This window comes from Dreissena polymorpha, chromosome 8, assembly GCF_020536995.1.
Source record: "Dreissena polymorpha isolate Duluth1 chromosome 8, UMN_Dpol_1.0, whole genome shotgun sequence".
In the NCBI taxonomy this organism is placed as follows: Eukaryota; Metazoa; Mollusca; class Bivalvia; order Myida; family Dreissenidae; genus Dreissena; species Dreissena polymorpha.
In genome coordinates this window covers 70606616-70628140 of record NC_068362.1, presented here as the reverse complement: position 1 = coordinate 70628140, position 21525 = coordinate 70606616, and the positions used below count along the sequence as shown (strand labels likewise).

General features: G+C 34.2%; 2 protein-coding genes across 2 annotated transcripts in view; one reads left to right on the top strand and one right to left on the bottom strand.

Moving 5' to 3' along the window:
- Positions 1–9067: 9067 nt before the first annotated feature.
- The window catches only part of LOC127842741 (microtubule-associated protein 9-like), a 63896-nt gene continuing 51438 nt past the window's right edge, over positions 9068–21525 (top strand). The window contains exon 1 of the mRNA XM_052372440.1: positions 9068–9138. The gene's annotated coding sequence lies outside the window, so the exon portion shown is untranslated. The remainder of the gene's footprint in view (positions 9139–21525) is intronic.
- On the bottom strand, positions 11879–18716 carry LOC127840618 (uncharacterized). The gene is made up of 4 exons (XM_052369027.1): positions 18660–18716; positions 16116–17737; positions 15547–15969; positions 11879–14917 (listed from the first exon to the last, which is right to left on the bottom strand). Exons 2-4 carry the CDS (start codon positions 17116–17118, stop codon positions 14385–14387), a joined length of 1959 nt encoding a protein of 652 aa, XP_052224987.1. The 5' UTR covers positions 17119–17737; positions 18660–18716; the 3' UTR covers positions 11879–14384.

Genomic DNA, 21525 nt, shown 5'->3' with positions numbered 1-21525 from the left:
AGAGATATTTATTTGTAGCTATAATTCTATGTATGTATTTATATTGAAAATTTCTCAGTGTGCTTTCAATAGTTGCTTTATATGGCATGGTAAATATGTGTTTCCAATTAAGTTCATGTTCTTCGAAAAGAACTTGCCATTTATTTTGGGTTTTGGAGTTTCTAATTTGTAATGTGTAAAATATTTTGTTCGTTTTGTTTTTTCTTCCAAGTATGTTCTCTACGAATGTTGTTTGAGTACATGGTGTATTATTTGTATTGATTTCAGATTTAATATGTATGGGTATGCTTTTGATTAGTGTGTAGTACTTCAGAAAATTATTTGAAGGTATTCCGTATATGTAGCATATATCATCAAAAGAGTAGAAATCCTTAATTCTGTAGTCATATAATTGGTCGACATATTTAATGCTTCGTTCAAACCATCTTTATAGAAAAACGTCTTATTGTTTGAAGTTATGTCTTTATTGTTCCATAAAATAGTTTTGCTTCTGGTTTGGGTTTCTAGGTTATGAGTGACATCACTCCATGCTGATAGAACATCAGACAGAAATATGTTTTCGTTTGCAATTTCATGTAGGAAAGTATTGTTGATGTTACATTCAAAGAGTAAAGAGTCACCATATTTTTTTAGGATTTTCTGGTAGAATTATTTCCATTTACTCGTATTGGTATTATCTAGGTATCTTTTAACCCAGCTGCATTTGATTGCATTCAAGAATGCGTCAATGTTCGTTAATTGGATACCTCCATTTTCTACAGATTGAATTAACTGAGTTCGTTTTATTCTATCAGGTTTACCGTCCCATATGAAATTAAATATTGCTGATTTTATATCGTTAATAACATCATTTGGTGGATTTGGGAGGACTGTTAATACATAAATTAATTTCGGGAGTGCAAACGTTTTCAATACTGTGTTTTTTCCGATTAGTGTAAGTTTACGGTGATGCCATGATTTTAAGCAGTTTTTAAAATTCTGTATTTTAGGTAGTATGTTTTTAAGAACTGTATCCTTTTCATTATTTGTGAAAGTAATTCCTAACGTTGTGGCTTCATCGGATGTCCAATGAAATTTCATTTCTTTTTTATATTGGACATTACTTTGTTTTAATTTACCTACTCGTAGCACAGTACATTTACTTTTGTTTAGTTTAAGACCCGATGTCATTCCATAAAGGGTTAGCGATTCTATTAGGTTATGGAAAGAATCGTAATTGTCGTTTAAAAAATAAGTTGCATCGTCAGCAAATAGGGACTGTTTGATTTCTTCGTCAGGTTCTAGTGATATGCCTTTTATGTGTTTATTTGATTGGATGTGATGTGATAGATACTCGATGCAAATAATAAATAGCGATGATGAGAGTGGACATCCTTGTCGAACCCCTCGTTCGATGTTAAAACTGTTTGAAAAGAAGCCATTGTTAATGATTAAACTGTTAATATCTGTATAGAATAGTTTGACCCATTGAATGAGACTTTCACCAAAATTCATATTTTCTAAGCAAGAGAACATAAATGAATGATCAAGCGAATCGAATGCCTTTTCGAAGTCTGCAAAGAATATTAGACCAGGATTATTTGAATTGTTGAAATAGTTTATGCATTCTTGGATAAGACGAACGTTTTCACCAATGTAACGTCCTTTTATGAAACCAGATTGAGATTGTGAAATTATTGATGGTAATATTTTTTAAATTCTGTTTGCTATACTTTTAGTTGCAATTTTATAATCATTGTTTAGTAAACTAATTGGGCGCCAGTTCGATAAGGATTCTAAGTTTTTTCCGGGTTTTGGAATGAGTGATATTATACCTTGTTTTTGAAGCGTAGTTAGGTTTCCATTATTATATGAATAGTTTAGTGATTTAATTAAATGTGTTTTGATATCATTCCAAAATATTTTATAAAACTCAATGGTGATGCCATCAGATCCTGGACTTTTGTTATTTTGCATTTCTTTTAGTGCTAATCCACATTCATATTCATTTAGTAATCCGTCACACAATAGTTTTTCTTCTTGTTTTAAAGCGTGGTGTGTATTTTTAAAAAGGGTGTTATTTTCAACATTTTTTCGTTTATAGAGGGTTTCGAAAAATAAACGTTGTTCTTCTAGTATTTGTGTTCTGTTTGTTATATCTTTGCCATTGACTACTAATTTGTGTACAGTTTTTTGTTCACTTCTACGTTTTTCAATGTTTGCGAAGTATTTTGTATTTTTTTCATTGTGTTCAACATGCTGTGTACGCGCTCTTAGTATTATTCCATTGAGATGTGTATGATAAATTCCATCTAATATTTGTTTTTTTAATGTTATTTCGTTTTCAATGTCGGTGGTATCATTTGTGTTTGTTTGATGTAATTGTTTTTCAAGGGTTTCAATGGTTTTGATGGTTTCAGTTTCAAGTTTGTGTGTTTCTTTTTGTTTAAATGATGTGCATCTAATTGTTGTGTTACGTATATTTCCTTTAATTACTTCCCATAAGGTGTTTGGGTTTGCATCTTTATTATTTTGAACTGTATTTAATATTTCCTGTTTTATTTGTGTTTGATATTGTGTATCTAATAAGATGCTGTTGTTATTTTTAAAGTATCCTGGGCCTCTTTCAGGTTGTATATTGTGCAGTTTAAGTTCAACTAGAGAGTGGTCAGTCATAAATCCTGGTTTTATGTTACATGTGTCAATAATGTTGCAAAGCGACTCAGATATTAAAAAATAGTCTAATCTACAAAATATTGTTGGTTTTGTGTTTGAGTGCCAGGTGAATTTGCTTTCGTTTGGAAATATTGTACGCCAGATGTCTATCATATTGTAGTTTTCAATTATGTTATTTAAAATGTTTCTATTTTAAGGATGATTTTAAAGGTTTCCCTTCTTTTTATCTAATAATGGGTTAAGAACAGTATTGAAATCACCACCGACAATTATGTTTTTATCTTGGTTATTATTTATAAAGGATTGTAATGTTTCTTAAAATGTGGAATCATCTATGTTAGGGCCGTAAACGTTGATTAATGTTAATTGTGTTTCATGTATTTTGATATCTATACTTGCTTGTCTGCCAATTATTATTTCGTTAAAATTATCAACTGTGATCCCTATATTATTTTCTATCAGAAAGGCAATGCCTTGTTTATTAGTATTTTGTCCACTAAGATAGATATCTCCGTCCCATTCATCTTTCAATGTTTGTGCTAAAGTAGGTGTCAAGTGACTTTCTTGTAATAGGCATATACTATATTTTTGTTTGTCTAACCATTTGAAGATTTTTATGCGTTTATCTTTATTGTTTAGCCCCTTTACATTCAAAGTACATAATTTAATCATTTAAAGAGGTGTAGGGTGTAGGTTCTATTTTAAAAGATGTCCAGTTGGTTTCTATTATAATACCTAAGATGTCCGTACAAACAAACAAAACAAAAAGAGAACAAAAATTAGGGATATAAAAAGATGAGTGTTCCATGGCAATGAATAAGTAGAAAAAAAAGAATCACAAAAATGAGAAAAAAATAATTTAAAGAAAGAAAAAAATAAAGATTATCAAAATGAAACAATGTACAAAAGAAGGTTCAAGGTCTGTTGATCCGAGTTGATGTGGTTTACAAGCACCCACTGAGTGATATATTTACATTAATAATACATGAATTTTACAACAAAAGAAAAGTGACCTTAAAAGAAAAATTAACATTTTCATCTTAATGGTCTTTAAGATAAAAATAAAACATCATCGTGTAAGTCATAATTACGTATATATTGATTTATATTACAGGTTAGATGATAGTTTAAATTCTCTACCTAACAGCATACTCTCTTGATGAAGTATTATTTAAAAAAAATTAAACACATACAGACAGTACAAATGAGTTATTCGCAGAAAGATTTCTTCACATGGTCAATATGTAAATAAAATTAGTCAGTATTAAGTTATATAAATCAATTATTTCAGATAATATAGAATGCATTCTGGTAAGAGTATAAATAAACTAACAAACGACAACAGAAAAAACAAGCAAGCAAAACAACACCACAAATCAGTGTCATGCAAAACGCAGATTTGACAAATACATCATAATAACATATAAGTTTTTCAATAAGCATATTATACATATTTAAACGCGTATATAATACTTATAGACAGACATTTCCTCTTAATGGTCTTTAAAATAAAGAAAACCATCTAGTAAGCCGCAATTATGTATATATTGATTTATATTAGAGGTTAGGTGATATTTTAAATTCCCTACCTAACTGCATACTATCTTGATGAAAATTCTACAAAAATTTGAACATAAATTATAATAATGTCTAATAATGTATTTTAGAAAGATTTGTTCACATTGTTAATATGTAAATAAAATTAGTCAGTATTAAGTTATCTAAATCAGTTGTTTAAGATAATAATTTAAAATTCCTAACTGCATACTATCTTGATGAAAATTCAAAACTCAAACACATACATACATTACAAATAATGTATTCGCAGAAAGATTTGTTCACATTGTTAAAATGTAAATAAAATTAGTCAGTATTAAGTTATCTAATTCAATTATTTCAGATAATATAGTATGTATTCTGGTAAGGGTATAAGCAAAGTAACAAAAGTCAACAGAAAAAGCAAACAAAAACACACCTCAAAAATCAGTGCCATGCAAGAAAGAAAAATTTGACAAATATATAATAACAAAAATAAGTATATTATACATGTTTTAATGCATACATAATACTTATAGACAGACACCGACATCGTAAGTGAAACATAAATGATTTTTGTCCTATAATAAATACAAGAATGCATGTATTGTTGCCGTAATAATACTAAATGATGCCTCTTTAAATACAGAATAGAAAAAAATCCTTTACTTAGGCATCAAAATCATACAATGTATTTATAGTCAAATAATTATAGATTGACATCAATGGGAATGCCAAGTTATATTGTACAATTTAGTTGCTTATTTGTATTATTGAAAAATATATGTCTTGTTCATTAAGCATATCATGCAACATTTAAAAAACAATTGTAAAATTTTGAAAGAACTATGTAAAATGTGTATATGTTTTACAGTTAAGAAATAACTGGTTTTGGATATATGTTTTACAGTTAAGAAATAACTGGTTTTGGGTACGAATATACCTTAATATCATCGATTTTCCAAGTTACAAGATTCATAAACATTGAATGTGTTTACTTGTATTTCGTAACGGTGACCTACATTCTTGTTAATAATGCCCATGCTTTTCAGTGAAAAACTGCATTTCTCACATTCATGTCAATTGTCCTATACACAAGATGAGGGCTGTCTATAAAAAACATGCTGTGTGTTATGTTATACTTGAAATGTGTACTACATCGCGTTTGCGATTTTTTAAACACATAGATCTAATGTTCATTTGTAATTACATTACTTCTTAAAACTGTTATTTACGGTTAAGTTTTTTCAAAGTGGGATGCCAATTAATTCTATACAAAAATTTACTCGAATAGGTGTGTATTTTGTAAACAGCCCTCTATTTGAAGAAACACTCCAATGAACATTATCCTACATTCCCCAGAACCTTGCCGTCTCTATAAAAAGGCAAACTGGCCTGAATTTAGGGAATACATACAGGATGCTACCCCAAAAACCCTCCTGCAAGCGGACACACTTACCGTCGAGAAACTCTGGAGTCGCTTCAAATCCATGATAGAGGATGGTATCTCAAGCTTTGTCCCGACCAAACAAATTGGGTCCAAAAAGTCTCTCCCATGGGTCACAAAAGAAATCAAAAAGCTTATCCACAAGAGGACATGCTCTTTGCCAAATACACAAAATACAAAAAAAAAATCACAGTCCAACCTGGCAAAAAGTTAAAAATCTAAAAACACTCATTAAAAATAAAATAAAAAAAGCCTACAACTCCTACTTGGAAGGTATCCTGGACATCGCAGCGAACAACACTGAGGAAGGCAAATTTTTTTCAAAGAAGCTGTACACTCTCCTAAAAAACCAAAAACAAGATTCAGAAACTATCTCTACCCTAAAAGACCAACTGACTGGAACCCTTAAATCAGAAAACAAAGAAAAGGCAAACATTTTGAATAGACAGTTTCAGTCTGTATTCTCAGGTACCACTCCGAGCAGTCCTGCTTGCAGAAGCTACGCAGATGGTTACCTCGTCAGTTCCTTTGCTATCCCCAGATGGAGGACATCTCCATCAGTAATGTGGGCATCCTCAAACTCCTAGGCAACCTTAAGGTAGACAAAGCGGCAGGCCCACACCAGGTTAGACCAGTGGTACTCAAGGATCTGCGACATGAACTATCTGATTTTATCAACATTCTTTTTCAGAAATCCCTGTCAACTGGTGAGATCCCACGTGAATGGGCCAAGGCAAATGTATGCCGTCTATAAGAAAGGAGACACCAGTGACCCGGCAAACTATCGTCCTATTTCTCTGACCTGTATCCTCTGTAAAATCCTAGAACATGTAGTTGCTTCTCATCTTTCCAAGCACTTCAACACCCACAACATTCTGTATGAACTTCAGCATGGCTTTCAAGACCGACGCTCCTGTGAGACACAACTGATTGAGTTAACGGACCAGCTTGTCAACAACCTAGCAACAGGCCGCCAAACTGATATCATCCTTCTTGACTTCAGTAAGGCCTTTGACAAGGTAAACCATCTGAAACTCCTCTATCTCCTCCAAGAATATGGCGTCTCCTCTCAGGTTCTAGGCTGGACCCGTTCCTTCCTCTTTGGCAGAAGTCAGACAGTTGTATTGGATTGTGAGTGATCCACAGAAGTCCCAGTAACCTCTGGTGTCCCCCAAGGCTCTGTCCTTGGACCACTTCTCATTCTAATCTATATAAACGAACTCCCTTCTCCCGTCACCAAATCCGACGTTCGCCTTTTTGCAGACGATACGGCTCTTTACCTCACTGTAAACTCTCTCTCAGATTGTGCATCTCTGCAACAAGACCTTGACAAGCTTCAGGAATGGGAACAAGAGTGGGACATTGAATTTAACCCATCCAAATGCCAGGTCCTACACATCACAAGGAACCACAACGTCATTGAACACAGTTACTTTCTCCATGGCCAAGCTCTTGAGTCCGTCTCTGATGCTAAATATCTTGGACTCGATCTCTCTTCTGACCTCAGCTATAATACACACATTGACAGAATCACCAACAATGCAAACAAATCACTAGGCTTCATTAAAAGGAACATCACAACACATAATAAAAAGGTACGAGAACTCGCATACAAGTCTCTGGTCCGACCACAAGTTGAATACGCTTCCACTGTCTGGAGCCCATGGACCAAAATTGCCATCAATCAAGTGGAAAGTGTGCAGAACCGGGCTGCACGCTGGGTGCAGCGAGATTACTCTCCCTTTTCCAGTGTCTCGGCCATGGTACAAGATCTAGGCTGGAGATCGCTCGCAGATCGTAGAAATGACAGCAAACTCATCATGCTCTACAAAATCTATCACAACCTTGTTGCCATACCTCTCCAACAAAATATTAAAGCACCAATCCGCTTCACTAGACACATGCACCCACTGTATCTACAAAAGATACAGGCAGGATCACTCTACCACTATTAGTCCTTTTTCCCTCACAGCATCACACTATGGGACAAGCTCTCAGCTGATATCGCTACCCCATCCGATCTTGAAAAGTTTAAGAGGGCAGTGGTAAATGTGCGGTACTAGTCTGTTAAATGATGTTTTTAACCCTCACTTGTATAAGTCCGAGAGCCCACGGGTGTTTATTGCAAGTTTTGAGGCCAATATTTTTTTTTTGTATATTCGAAAAGGGTATTTTATATCCTTCCAGAAAACCCATTTCTTAAGTGTCACAGCCGTATATATCTATGATTTTTTTGGGTAAAATCACTCAAAATCGAAAGTTTTTCTGCTGATTTCTGGAATAATTAAATAAATACACATTTTCAGTCATGCGAATTAACCCAGGGTTTCCGTTTTGGGGTTTTAAAATAGGTATCAGAGACCTTTTCAATAATTCAGTGAAAAAAATATAATTTTCCATGTTTTTTTGTTTTTTTAAAGTTAAAAACCACAAAAATTCTCATTTTTTTAGCCGAATTTGCCCATTTTTCAATTTTTAATTCTGCAAATTCTTTTTACAAAGTTAACAATTTCCAACATATTTGTCTTATACATGTAAGTGTTTTAAAAACATACATATGGCCTCCTTGTTTAATTCCAACAACGACTTTTTTTGATTACCATCTATTAGTGATTTTGGGGGGAAATGAATAAAATCACTCACAAAACTGCTGATTTCTGGAATAATTTGATTTAATTAGATTTATAAGACATGTGATCATTATAACAATCAAATATTGTTCGCATATTTATTTTACAGGTCTATATAGATATATTTATATGTATAACATCACTTTTATGAAAAGATCCGATACATTTATGGTGCTTATAGGTTAAAAACCACTAAATTCTTAACATTTGTAGCCGTTTTTGCCCATTTTCCAAGCTTAAGTTCTTCGGTCTTTGTTACCATGTAAACAATTTTCAATATGTCTGTCTCATTTGAGTTCTAAAAATGCACACAGTGTCTCCCTATTTTAGTGCATAATTTTTTTTAATGTCTTTTTTAAGTCATTGGGGGTGTGGAGTGGGGGACGACCTAAGTCACACGCAAAACTGCAGGTTTCTGCTCCAAAATGTCATTAATTAGACATGTGATCATTATAAATGGTAAAATGTTGTTCATTCATGTACATATGTATATAAAATCACACAAAACAAAATATTGAATCAAATGCTTACATTATTCCAAGATTGTGTGCACAGTTTGCTTATAGGTTAAAAACCGCTTAATGTTGAGAAAAATGAAATTTACACAATTTTGCCTTTTGTGATATGATTAAATTAATCTAATTACAATAAAAAAAAACTGCAATCATTTCTATGTCCAAACATTGGTAACATAGTATATATATTCTTTAAAATCCTGTAAATAGACCAATACTGACCTGTTTAATGTTTGAACCACTTTTACAAAAGTTGCTTCCCTTTGATTTAAACACGCCATGATCGGTCTGCAGAGGTCAAAATAAAATTATGAAAAACAGAAGGACTTGCCTAGATTTACAAGTATAAGTTCAGGTAAGTAATGTTTTTTTATCTATTAATGTACTATTTCAAACTTCATACACTATAGGCTTAATTTTATATAGTATAACCGTTTGTTTGAAATATGTATATGACATGTTGATGACTTTTCCAGTTCATATTGACCATCTGTGCATGTTAACTCAGCATACCTTGGTAAAACAGTACTATAAGTACTTCAACAAAAGGGTTAGAATAGCATTTTACAAAAAAAAAGAGAAAGTGTACAGAAGGGTCATTTTCATTTTTTTTAGAAAGTGTAATAGTATACGGATATGCACATTTTCGGATAAATTCTACTTTAAATGGTGCTCCCAAAGTTACGGGCATCATGCTGAACGTTAGTCATACTATGAGGCTGTCTGTGGAATTGTGTGTCATTAAATAATCTTTCACATCATCACGGTATAACAAATCCCAGTGACAGACTGCCTTTTTTAGCGAAACTATAATGTACGCCAAGATAATCATTTATAATTCTGAATTTAAATACGCATTTGGTCTACAGAGTTATTTTTTTCTTTCCAGAAATGTTTGAATATAAAGGGAACAGTAACAATTGTTGGTTGAATGAAGTTTCTAGTTTTTATTAAAAAAGGTTAAAAACCACCAAATTTCTAAATTCTTTTACCTGCCTTTGCCCTATAGAAGTTATATATCTGTCACCTTCACTAAACTCTTTTAACCACTTGATTTCTCTCCATTCTCCTGGAGATTTCAAACTTTTAGTCTCACTACCCAACAATATCCTTTGTCGGGTCCTTTCTACCTTTTACACTCACTAATGTTCCTGACGAGCACCTTTTCCCTGCCTATAATACTCGAAAGAGCGGTTGGCAGTATACAGAGATAGATAGATAGATAGCTCTGTCAATAATACACCGAAAAGCACCAACTCGGTTTCATTTCTCTAATTGACCATAAACGTTGTATCACAATCAAGCCTCACAAAATGAAAATGCGAACGTCGAATTGCCACAAATTCCTTACTAGGACACAGGTTGATACCGAACCGAACTGTGAAATCGCTCCTCCGTAAAGAACAAATTTCGGCATTCGCTACGGTACAGCCTCAAACTACTAAATGGATTAATAAAGTAAACAAAATCAAACAATTATCCGCGAGCAATTCGTGCATTTCACTCAACAAACGACAGGAAAACGAGAAGTTTGTCGAGGACTCGGACGAAATGTACAAAAGTCGGCCATACTTTCATTTTGTATGTCCGGGGTGAAGGGAAATTCCGTCGCTGATTGGTTAAAATTACACTGATTATTGGTTCCCGAACAGTATGTATATTTGTTTGTTAAACGTATGTGATTTTGGAAACCAATACCACGCCTTTCTTGAATAAACACTGTAAAGGGCGCCGTTTGTTTAAAATGTAAACAATCAACAACATTTGAACGTCCCAAAGAACTATCCAAAACAATGCCGTTAGTCTCTTGGTATGTTAAAAGTTATAAGCCAACTTCTTCAAAAGAATGGCATTTTAATTGTAGGTTGACAGATCAATTAAATTGCCAATTAGCGAATTAATAACTGTCAACATTCCTTGACTAAGGTGGGTGGCCTTTTATCTGGGATGATAAAGAAGTCCAGATATAAAATAAATGAATGCTGTCATTCAATTATTCACTCATTCATTCAATCATTCACTCATTCATGTATTTATTCTTGTATTTTATGTATTATTATGTTCTCCTTTGAAGAAGAAGGGGTATATTGTTATGCACATGTCGGTCGGTCTGTCCGTCCGTCCACCAGATGGTTTCCGGATGATAACTCAAGAACGCTTAGGCCTAGTATCATGAAACTTCATAGGTACATTGATCATGACTGGCAGATGACCCATATCGATTTTCAGGTCACTAGATCAAAGGTCAAGGCCACAGTGACTCAAAAAAGTAAAATGGTTTCCGGTTGATAACTCAAGAACGCTTACGCATAGGATCATATAATTTCATAGGTACATTGATCATGACTGGCAGATGACCCATATTGATGTTCAGGTCACTAGGTCAAAGGTCAAGGTCACGGTGACTCGACACAGTAAAGTGGTTTCCGGATGATAACTCAAGAAGTGTTATGCGTTGGATCATGAAACTTCATAGGTTCATTGATCATGACTCGCTGATGACCCCTATTGATTTTCACGTCACTAGGTCAAAGGTCAAGGTCACGGTGACTCGAACCAGTAAAATGGTTTCCGGATGATAACTCAAGAACGCGTACGCCTAGGATCGTGAAACTTAATATGTACATTGATCATGGTTCGCAGATGACCCCCTATTGATTTTCAGGTCACAAGGTCAAGGTCAAGGTCACGGTGACTTGACACAGTAAAATGGTTTCCGAATGATAACTCAAGAACGCTTACGCCTGGGATCACAAAATTGCAAAGGGACATTGGTCATGACCTGCAGATGACCCATTTTAAAGTCACTATTTTTATATAATACATATATTTACTATTACAAGTAGTCATATCTGGGAAGAGTGCCTTGATTAACCAACACTAAATCCCTAACTCATCAACCATGGACTCTGAATCAAATGCAAGAAATGGCTGAGATGTTCTTGCAATCGAATAATCAAAAATACTTTGGATAGACTTGGTTCATACCAGTGTCTTCTGTACTGAAACTCAATGACATATCCATTAGTTACAAAACCAGAAAACAAAAAGAATTTTCTTTTGCTTCATTTATTGAATACAATATTTAGCCTTTACCAAAAACAAATGTTGGACTGTCCAAAATTTAAAGACGTTGCAGATGATTCATGCAATTTTTATATTATTGAATATTGATTTGGTTGGGTAGAAATCATTGTCATACAAAGAGAAATTTCTCAAAATTAACAAATTCTCTCTTTATTACAATGATAATAACAGTAATCTGCACGGGTTTATAATTTACTGAAGTGTAAAACTATTATTTGTGTAAGGTAATTTTTGTGAACTGCATGACTATTCAAAACACTTGGTTTAAAACTTTCCCAAACAACAGATTTTGGAACCGAATGTCAGAAATTATAATCTGTTGCAGATTACAATTTAAATTCTAATATGAAGAACTTATTTTGGTAGGATAGAAATCAGTTTGGTTAAAGAGAACTGTTCACTTTGAGCAATTTCTCCTTTTCCCACAATGACTTCAGAGTCAATGGCCACAAACTCGTAAAATGTACTTGTTTAAAGAATTTACAGTAATCGACTTTGAAAGCATATAGACAAAAGAAGCACACTCTTTATGACACGCAGTTTACTTACCAAATTAAAATTTAAACATTGAAATAATAGGAAAATGTGCAAATTATGTGAAAATCCCTCCTTTGTTTCTAGGTTTAAAAATGTTTGCTGAAAGGGCACCAAAAGGCAAGGGTTAAACCCCTAAACACATGAACATACATTTAACTCATTCCCTAATACAAGCAACTTTTAAAGAGTTAGCAGACATTTGAAAACATTTATACATTGACATTCAAATCATTGAGACAATTGAGAATGCTTTACGATGTAGTGCACACAATATTGTGCAAACGTATGGAGGGACAGACAGAGAGACATTATATAATAACATAATACCACCCTTCATGCAAATAAAAAGCACTTTTTCCTTTCCCCCATATTTAAGGTCAAAACCACTTACATTTCTGCTGCATGATATTTTGTAGCAGACAACTCAAAAAACATCTAACAAATCATTAGTCTTTAAAAAAATAAAACCTGTTCATATGACTAATAAAAACTGAACCCATTTCATATAGAATTTGTCTTGATCAAATCAAAAACAAAGTTGAGAAACATTATGTTTAAAATTAAATAAAAAAATGAAATTGATAACAAATTGTCACAAAAGAATAAGTTGGTTATAATGAGCAATTTTATCTTCTGTGACACTGTTATCAAAAGTTATCTGCTGTAGAAGCATTAAAGTGAGTATAATTGTAAGGGTAAAATAATTTACTTAAATTGGAAGTTGTTTAGATAACAAAAGTGTTTCTTATTGTACAGATGCATCAAGTTCATCTAGAGTTGCAGAATTATGCAGGGCTCTCGATAAGAGAAGTGAAGGGGTCTATACTAGGCAATAACATGCTGGTTGTTCACTAAACCGTATGTTGTTGGTGCTCATTAAAATTGTCTAATTAAGATGATTCTAATGAGTACCAACAATATAGGGGATTGCTCAAAATTAACAAATTAACAGGTTTGAAATCTAGAGCTCTGATTATGGTCCAGACAAAGTTTGACATATGCAAATATTGAGATACAAAATGGAACAAACTTAAACAGTAGCCACAAAGAATTTTATTACAAGTACACATACATGTATATAACAATTCTTAACCCTTTCCCTAATAGAAACACCTATTTACACATGTGCAGAAAACAACAACTGAAAACATTAACTACATGCGTTACAAAATTATCAAAACAGGGAGAGGCTTAATTTATTTTTATAAAATGGATTTAAGTCTCACCCAGATTATTGGGTCTAAAGGCATCTGGAAATATCTACAGATGAATTGTGCTTTCAGTTTTAACCAGTCTCAATACTCCATATTGGGTAATGGGTAAACAGTGTCTTATTACACTATACAGAACTTTGAGGCTTTTAAGAACTCAAAGCATCAGCAGATGACATTTTTTTTTCTTGAGCAAATTATCATTTCATTCTGAAATTGAATTGAACATTTTGTAACACGTGGAGAAATTGCTTATTACAATAAACGCTGTCACAATTGTTACTTAAAACTTTTACTCATCTTAAGCAATTTCTCCTTTTATTATAATGATTTATATCCTACCAAATCAATCATATACTTGTAGAATTGTATGCGTTGAATGAAACTTCTCTCAATTTGGGACAGTTTAAAATGTGTCATTTGATAAACAATTAACCATAATAATAACCTTATTTACACTTATTGCAATAAAAGGTTGCACCCACATTAGCTGTAATTCTTTTCCATTTCAAATGATTTTTAAGCAAGCACAAGATCTATGAAACCACTTCAAGCAACTGTCACAATTAATCCAGTCCACATCTCTCTCGTTCGTATAACACATTGAACATAAAACACCTTCTTCTGCTGATTCATCAGAAATCCCTTATCCTTCTTGTTCTCCATGACTGTGTGCTCAAGGCACATGGAGAACAAGAAGGAGATGGAATTTCTGCTGATTCAACTGATGGGATTTCCATTCCTTCCTCTTCACTGGATGAAGATATTAACTTATTGACTTTGGGGGCAGTCTTCTTTTTGCTTGCTGCTTTTCCCTTGCCTTTACCAACGTATGATGTGGACGGTATGTTGGTAGAAGGTGATATTTAAATTTCGCCAATGGTTGAGTCGGCAAGACATTTTCTCGCTTTGGTAGCTTTTTTCCCCTTCTAGTAGATATTGATGAGGTACTCTCCTTTCCTTCATCGGTTGGACTAGTGGACCGCCTACTCTCTGGTCTGCCTCTAGGTAAACGCAGAGAAAAACCGAGGTCAGAAGATCTGGTTTTAGTCTCCAAAAAGCTAAACCTATCATCTGCGGGGTTCGCCATGACATTTTCAGCCTCAGCTGTCAATGCTGTCATTGATGATTCAAGCATTGTCTGCACTAGAACGATAGATGTTACAGTACTTTCGGCATCGTTGTTCACAAGACGGACGTCGGCCAATCTTCTCTCAGACTCTGGGTTTGATTTTAGGAACAGCAACGCTGCATACAGGAAACATCTTACACAAATGTCAAGTGGAGCTCCATACACACCTAAGTAAAAGAGGCATTAAACACTGACCAAATGTTTTAAGTTGTTTATATACAGTTATATTACATGGTAAATATAAGTTAAAACTGTCTTGAAAACAAAACAAATTTTTTGGAATAAATACATATAAAAACACCAATTTCCTCTGGACATGTTTCTATAAACTGAAGTTACAAAATATAACTATAGGCCTTATTGATGTGATATGTGTACTACCGGTTAGCATCAATGACATTGAATACCTTTTTTTTAATTTTTGCCATAAATGCCAAGGCTTATTGCAAAAAAAACTCAAGTTAGTTTGCTATATAAAACTAGTACATTGGTACATTATATTCTTGATTGTTGTCAGAAGGAATCTTTTTTACGAATGAGGCTAGGCAAATCTCAAATCTCAGTGATCTTCAGAAAAAATTGAGTAGCCAGTTATATTTTCAAAGAAGCCGCTGACTAAGCATTTAAACGAGTGTATTTGGACCATTTCAATTGATATTTTTGGGGAAAGTAGCCGGCATGTAGATTGAATGTAATAGGCGAAATTGCCCGCTGCTGGTGCTTCCGGAGAACACTGCATATCTGACTAAACAACCTTTAGACAGGCCAAGTTCCCTATGTATCTCTTACTTCTTACCTGTGCTTATGGTAGGGAGAGCCAAACTCTTGATCCACAGGCGATTATTAGCGTAGGTGAAACAATTCAGGAATGTCTGTGTCAGTTGCCTCATAAATTTCTCCCTGAAGCTGGCACTTATCCACATTGGACCAGCTGCATGTATTATGTTGGAAGTTTGTAGGGCTCCACCCCCAGATGTGTGCATCACTTCTGTAGTTTTTAATTTACCATTGGTTCTGATGTATTTCCTACATTCCTCATCCATTTCTCTACCTCTAGCTTTGCTAAGCAAGTAAGCCATGCCACCAAAGTGCTCAAGGGACTCGTTTGCTGGGTTTACAATGGCATCGCTAGTTTCTTCACGCAAATCCCCGTAGTACAGCACAATCTGTAAGCCATTTATTGAGAAAGAAGCCAAAAGTTGGTCCTCAGTATAATGGTCTGGAATATTCTTGACAGTGGGCAAATCATAATATGTAGCGATATGGCTCCTGAATGACTGCTTGTATCAACTGGGCTGGTTACACGTGGTGAAACACATAAATTGATAGCAGCTGAATGATCGTGTTCACGTTGTGACCTCCTACTCAAACTTAAAAAATCATCGTTAATAGGAGCCTGGGAGTTCTTAGACGCTTGCCTTCTGTCATTGTCGAGGCCAAGACTAGAAAACTTTTGGAAAGTTAAATTCTGATCGTCTGACCGTGCAAGCTGCATGGGAGATAAGGACGTCATGGTGTGAGGAGGAGTTTGATTCTGATCGTCTGACTGTGCAAGCTGCATGGGAGATAAGGACGTCATGGTGTGAGGAGGAGTTTGATTCTGATCGTCTGACCGTGCAAGCTGCATGGGAGATAAGGACGTCATGGTGTGGGGAGGAGTAGAAAATCCTTTCCCATAGACAACAGGAGCATTAAATCTACCTTCCATATCAAAGCTTGGCGATTGTTTGTCCCCAAGATTTTCTGCCAAGAACTGTGTTCTTAAAAATTGTCTGCGTGAAGTTTCTAGATAATTGGCTTCATCCTTTGAAGCCCTCGAATCAGGACGCGATGCAAGCTCTACATGCATTACCTTGTCAGATGCTGGGTACTCGCGTATCTCGTCACTTTCGGTACACGACTCCTCCAAACCACCAATATCAAACAACTTGTCATTGAACAATGCCTGTAATCCGCTGTTGCGTTTGAATGCGTATTCGTTAAAATTACTTTCTCTGTCGAGCATAGTAAGATTTCTCTTAACTTCTAGGAGGTTTTGTTGATTTTCACGCAATGCAACATACAGTCTTTGTACGTGGTTTTGTGAAAGTAAATTATCTATTAGCTCTTTAAGTTCTTTGATATTTCTTCTATGTCCGCTGCAAATTGTTCGAACGTGAGTAAGACGCTTAGCGTTTCTCTCAAAAGTCTCACTGCATTGTTTTTCGCATTTTTGCTGAAGACGATCAAACCTCTTATTAACATTTGTTCGTAATTGTTTAAGTTCTTTCATAAATAGTTGTTTACAAGATTCATTGGAGTCCACATTTCCTTGAATTTTATTTTCAGTAGACTTAAGTTGTTCTTCCAAGTCGTGTAGATTCGACATGTAAAGTTTAACTTCTTCATCGTCAATTTTAACGTCTAATAAATCAACCACGTTTCAAGATTTGTGCTGAGAGACAACACATCGACCACATAGTTTGTTGGTATGTTCAACACAGAAGAATATTAAATTCTCAGTTGTATGTGTTGCGCATTGTTCATTATGGAGATCGCTACCTGAATTAGCGTGATTCTCCTTAGTGATCGAGGGAAGCTGCTTAGTTTCGCTCGGATACGTTATTTGTTTGTTCATTATTTTAAATTGCTTATATTGATTCATTAGACCAGTTTTGAGAAAACACATACGCTTATTATTTTGCAATTAATTACTATGACAACATACTGAATTAACATGATGCGTTTAATTCACACAGTTCTAATTGACGTTCTTTGTGACATGGATGAATTTCGCTCCAAACTTCAGATATAACATTTTGGATGATATGGTAGATTCTTTCACTTATGATTGTCCACATTGCCTGCAGTTGTTTCACATTGTCTTGAACTGAGTCGACTCACAGTAGTATATACTAGACTAATACTTTAAAAATCATCAAATGTACGTATCAGCTGGAAACTAAATCTTGCTTGTTTTTCTTCTTCTTATATGCTGCTCATCAAACCTGAAAGGCACCCCATATTACAAATTAATTTCAAACATTTATATAATAGCAATTATTATATCACCATATATCGCTGACATTGTATGGAAACAGCCCCATTACTATAAGTAAATTGATGGGAACATATGTACCCAGCAATGTGACATCTGTAAGCAACTAGTGAACTCACCATTATAAAGAAGTTGATACGATTTAGTACGTTGACTGTATTACATGTACAATTAAAATATATCCGGATATGCTGGAACTATGATTATTGTATAATTTTGCCCCGTTGAGTGATACATTTTGCCCCGTCCCATGTTACACTTATCCTTATATTTAAGTGTGTTTGAGTGGTTTTGCAGACAACAACCAATGTACGTTTCGATACATCTCGAGTAGTTTGACAACAGCTTATTTCAATCTGAATGAATACCCCATGTTTGTGACTAGTATTCTACGTTCTCCTCCACATTCCACACCAAGTGTATATCAAATAAACCGACTCTTAGGCCTACACGTGAAGGATAGGGAAACAGAAAGTAACACTAATTAGCTCACTGCGTATCTGATACCAATATCAAACTTAAACACATATGTGTAATAAGTTTCAGAATGTTTAATTATTACGAAAAAAAAAACACAGCAAAAACAACGTACACGCATAACTAATACAAAATTACTTACATGCATGAAGTGTGAAATCTTAAACCAAAGATTTATAAATGTTTATTTAAAGATCTTTGGTAAAAGAGGTATAGAAATATTGATTGATTTTGACAATCATGAATGGATTTTAAAGGGCCTTTTCACAGATTTTGGCATATTTTGAAGTTTGTCATTAAATGCTTTATATTGATAAATGTAAACATAGGATCTTCAAAGCTCCAGTAAAAAATCAAGAATAAAATTAAAACAAGGAAAAAAAAGTAGCCGGTACCAGGGCTCGAACAAGTGACCCCCGGAGTCCTGGAGTTAGTCTGAAGTAAAAACGCATAAGCCCTCACGGCTATTCCGCCGAGTATACACTGAAAAAGTTTTTATACTTTATAATAGCAATCTTCGTAGTTTCGTAAATTTAAACGACAACAGAACTCTCCAAATTATTCAATCGTTTCGCGTTGCAACGCTTTATAATTTTTAGGTTTTCAAATCGTCAAAAGATACATATAATGGCTATATTGGACTATGGTAAATGTTCAGTAATTGACCTTATCGCGATGACGTCACAAAAGGGGCAGTCCCTTAGCGACGGTGAAAACAACGCCCTAGATACGGTCGATTTACTACGCTGATTCACAGGTGGTTAGCGTGTGGCTATGATATTAATTAGTGTAAACATCATTTTGAATGATAAATAATCATATTATAACGAAAAATTAACTTTTCTGAAAAAAAAAATTTCACTATCAAATATATATATAACAAGGTATGCAACTCAAAATCAGCCCAAAACGGGGTGCATCGCTTTGAACAGCCATATCTTCATCAATTTAGCAGCGATTTTCACGATCTCGGTCTTATTCAACGCAGAAATGAATTTCCTTTCTGGAAATGTATTGTCTTGCAATATTTTTACAAATGCTGGGTCAACTTTTAAGAAATAACACGATACACAACACGCATGACCCAGTTGACAGTGATCATGCTGTCTTTAAGACTGAAATCTTCACGGAGTAAAGGGCAACTTCCCTACAAAGTTCATGTAGTTCGATACCATAATTCAATAAAACGTATGAAAAAACATTATTACCGTTCTTGTCGTTACATTCTGCATCAAGACTAACTGTCCAGCGCCGTTTGAAACCTTTGTTACATACATTTCAACTAACTGACATTTTAAACATACGAGTGATTTCATTGGTCCAATGCGGAGGTGTGTCTTTACAACTGGAGATTTCATTCATAAAGAATACATGATCACTGTCAACTGGGTCATGCGTGTTGTGTATCGTGTTATTTCTTAAAAGTTGACCCAGCATTTGTAAAAATATTGCAAGACATATACATTTCCAGAAAGGAAATTCATTTCTGCGTTGAATAAGACCGAGATCGTGAAAATCGCTGCTAAATTGATGAAGATATGGCTGTTCAAAGCGATGCACCCCGTTTTGGGCTGATTTTGAGTTGCATACCTTGTTATATATATATTTGATAGTGAAATTTTTTTTTTCAGAAAAGTTAATTTTTCGTTATAATATGATTATTTATCATTCAAAATGATGTTTTCACTAATTAATATCATAGCCACACGCTAACCACCTGTGCGCTGATTGAGCACCTCTGCTGATATTTCGTTAATTGCATTCCTATTGGGAAGTCGATAGGTAATAAAATGTCCTGGAATTGGTGTTTAAAATGTCTTTTGACTATTATGAAGGGTTAGATTGCACTTCGAAAGCCCGATATGATCAGAAAATAAAACTAATTGGACTTAATGAATGTCCGTACAAATTGCAAGCTGGATGTTGGAAAAATGACCCGACCAAGTGGCCGATGATCGAGTACGGCGACATTCATGATTAACTTTCTCACTGAGACACCGTGTAAATTTGTTTATTCTGTAATAATGGGAGTATCCTGGTAGATGTTGATGTAATGAGTATTGTCGTTCTTTTCAGGGTTCATTCATCTTCGAACATTATAATTATATTTCTACTAAGTCAATTTATCATGCTAATGTGAAGCTGTAAAATACGTAGGGACATCTGGTACATGACTTACTGAAAGCCTTAGTTGTGTTCATTGTAATGAGAACGAGTGACAAATATTAAAATTAACACACATATATCTGTATAAATATTTGTTTTTCAAACATGATTTACCCCCGTTGCTGTCAAACGTAATTTCTTTTTCATGATGTCGATCGTTTATTGTCGTAACATTAAATCTTAATACGGAATGACGTCTTTTTAATTAACTGATACACGCTAAATACGTTACTTGTTTTTTTACGTAAATTTTATAATTATTAGAAAGCTAAATACTTTAATAAATTAATCGGGCTAGTATCTTTACGGTGTAAATTTCTGATTATCTAAATTGGACATGACTTTATATTTGACCATATGTCACATTAAATTTAAGCAACTGTTAAGTACATCGGCGTTAATTATTCATCCAAATGACTGCTTAATACTACCAGAAAGAGGAGACATGGTGGCATCTATCGTGTTAAATGACACTGTCTGGACCACCCAGTGTGTTTTATGAAACCTTTTTGTCAGTTAAGTTTGGACAATATTTGATCAAAACGAGATAATTGGATTATGCAAAACAAAGGGGCAATTAAACACCAGAATACAAAAGCTTACACGATTTTAAGACTGATGCAAACAATCAAATGAAAAATATTGCATTTAATTTAATTAAATGTTTATTTAAGGTGTCAACGTGTTTTATAAAGCAACTGTAGACTATATTAAATTATTTCGGCATTAAAATTTTGGCTTAAATGACTGCTCAGTATGACAAGAGATGACATAGAGGTATCATAAATTGTGTTTAATGACCACATGTGGTTTATGCAGAGCCCCAAGTATAGGTCCCCAGCTGGCTTTATGACACCGTGTTTTCTTTGTCTGGACAGTATCCGATCATAACGAGATAATCGGTTTGTGATGAAGAAAGGAGCATTCAAATACCTAACATGCGGAAACAAAAAGTGTCGAAATTGGTGTGAATTAAATAAAAACAATAACATTTATCATGAGAATTTATTTAATACGTAACACGGTAATAAGGTAACAAATATAGAGGTTCATATCAGCTACTATATGTTGCATATATTTAACATTAATTGGTTG

Coding starts and splice junctions, on each gene's coding strand:
- LOC127840618 (XM_052369027.1), bottom strand. CDS start 17,118: ATGTCGAATCTACACGACTTGGAAGAACAACTTAAGTCTACTGAAAAT. Junction 15,970..16,115: donor CGATGATTTTTTAAGTTTGA/GTAGGAGGTCAC, acceptor AGAATATTCCAG/ACCATTATACTGAGGACCAA. Junction 14,918..15,546: donor TCTCCCTACCATAAGCACAG/GTAAGAAGTAAG, acceptor TCTTTTACTTAG/GTGTGTATGGAGCTCCACTT.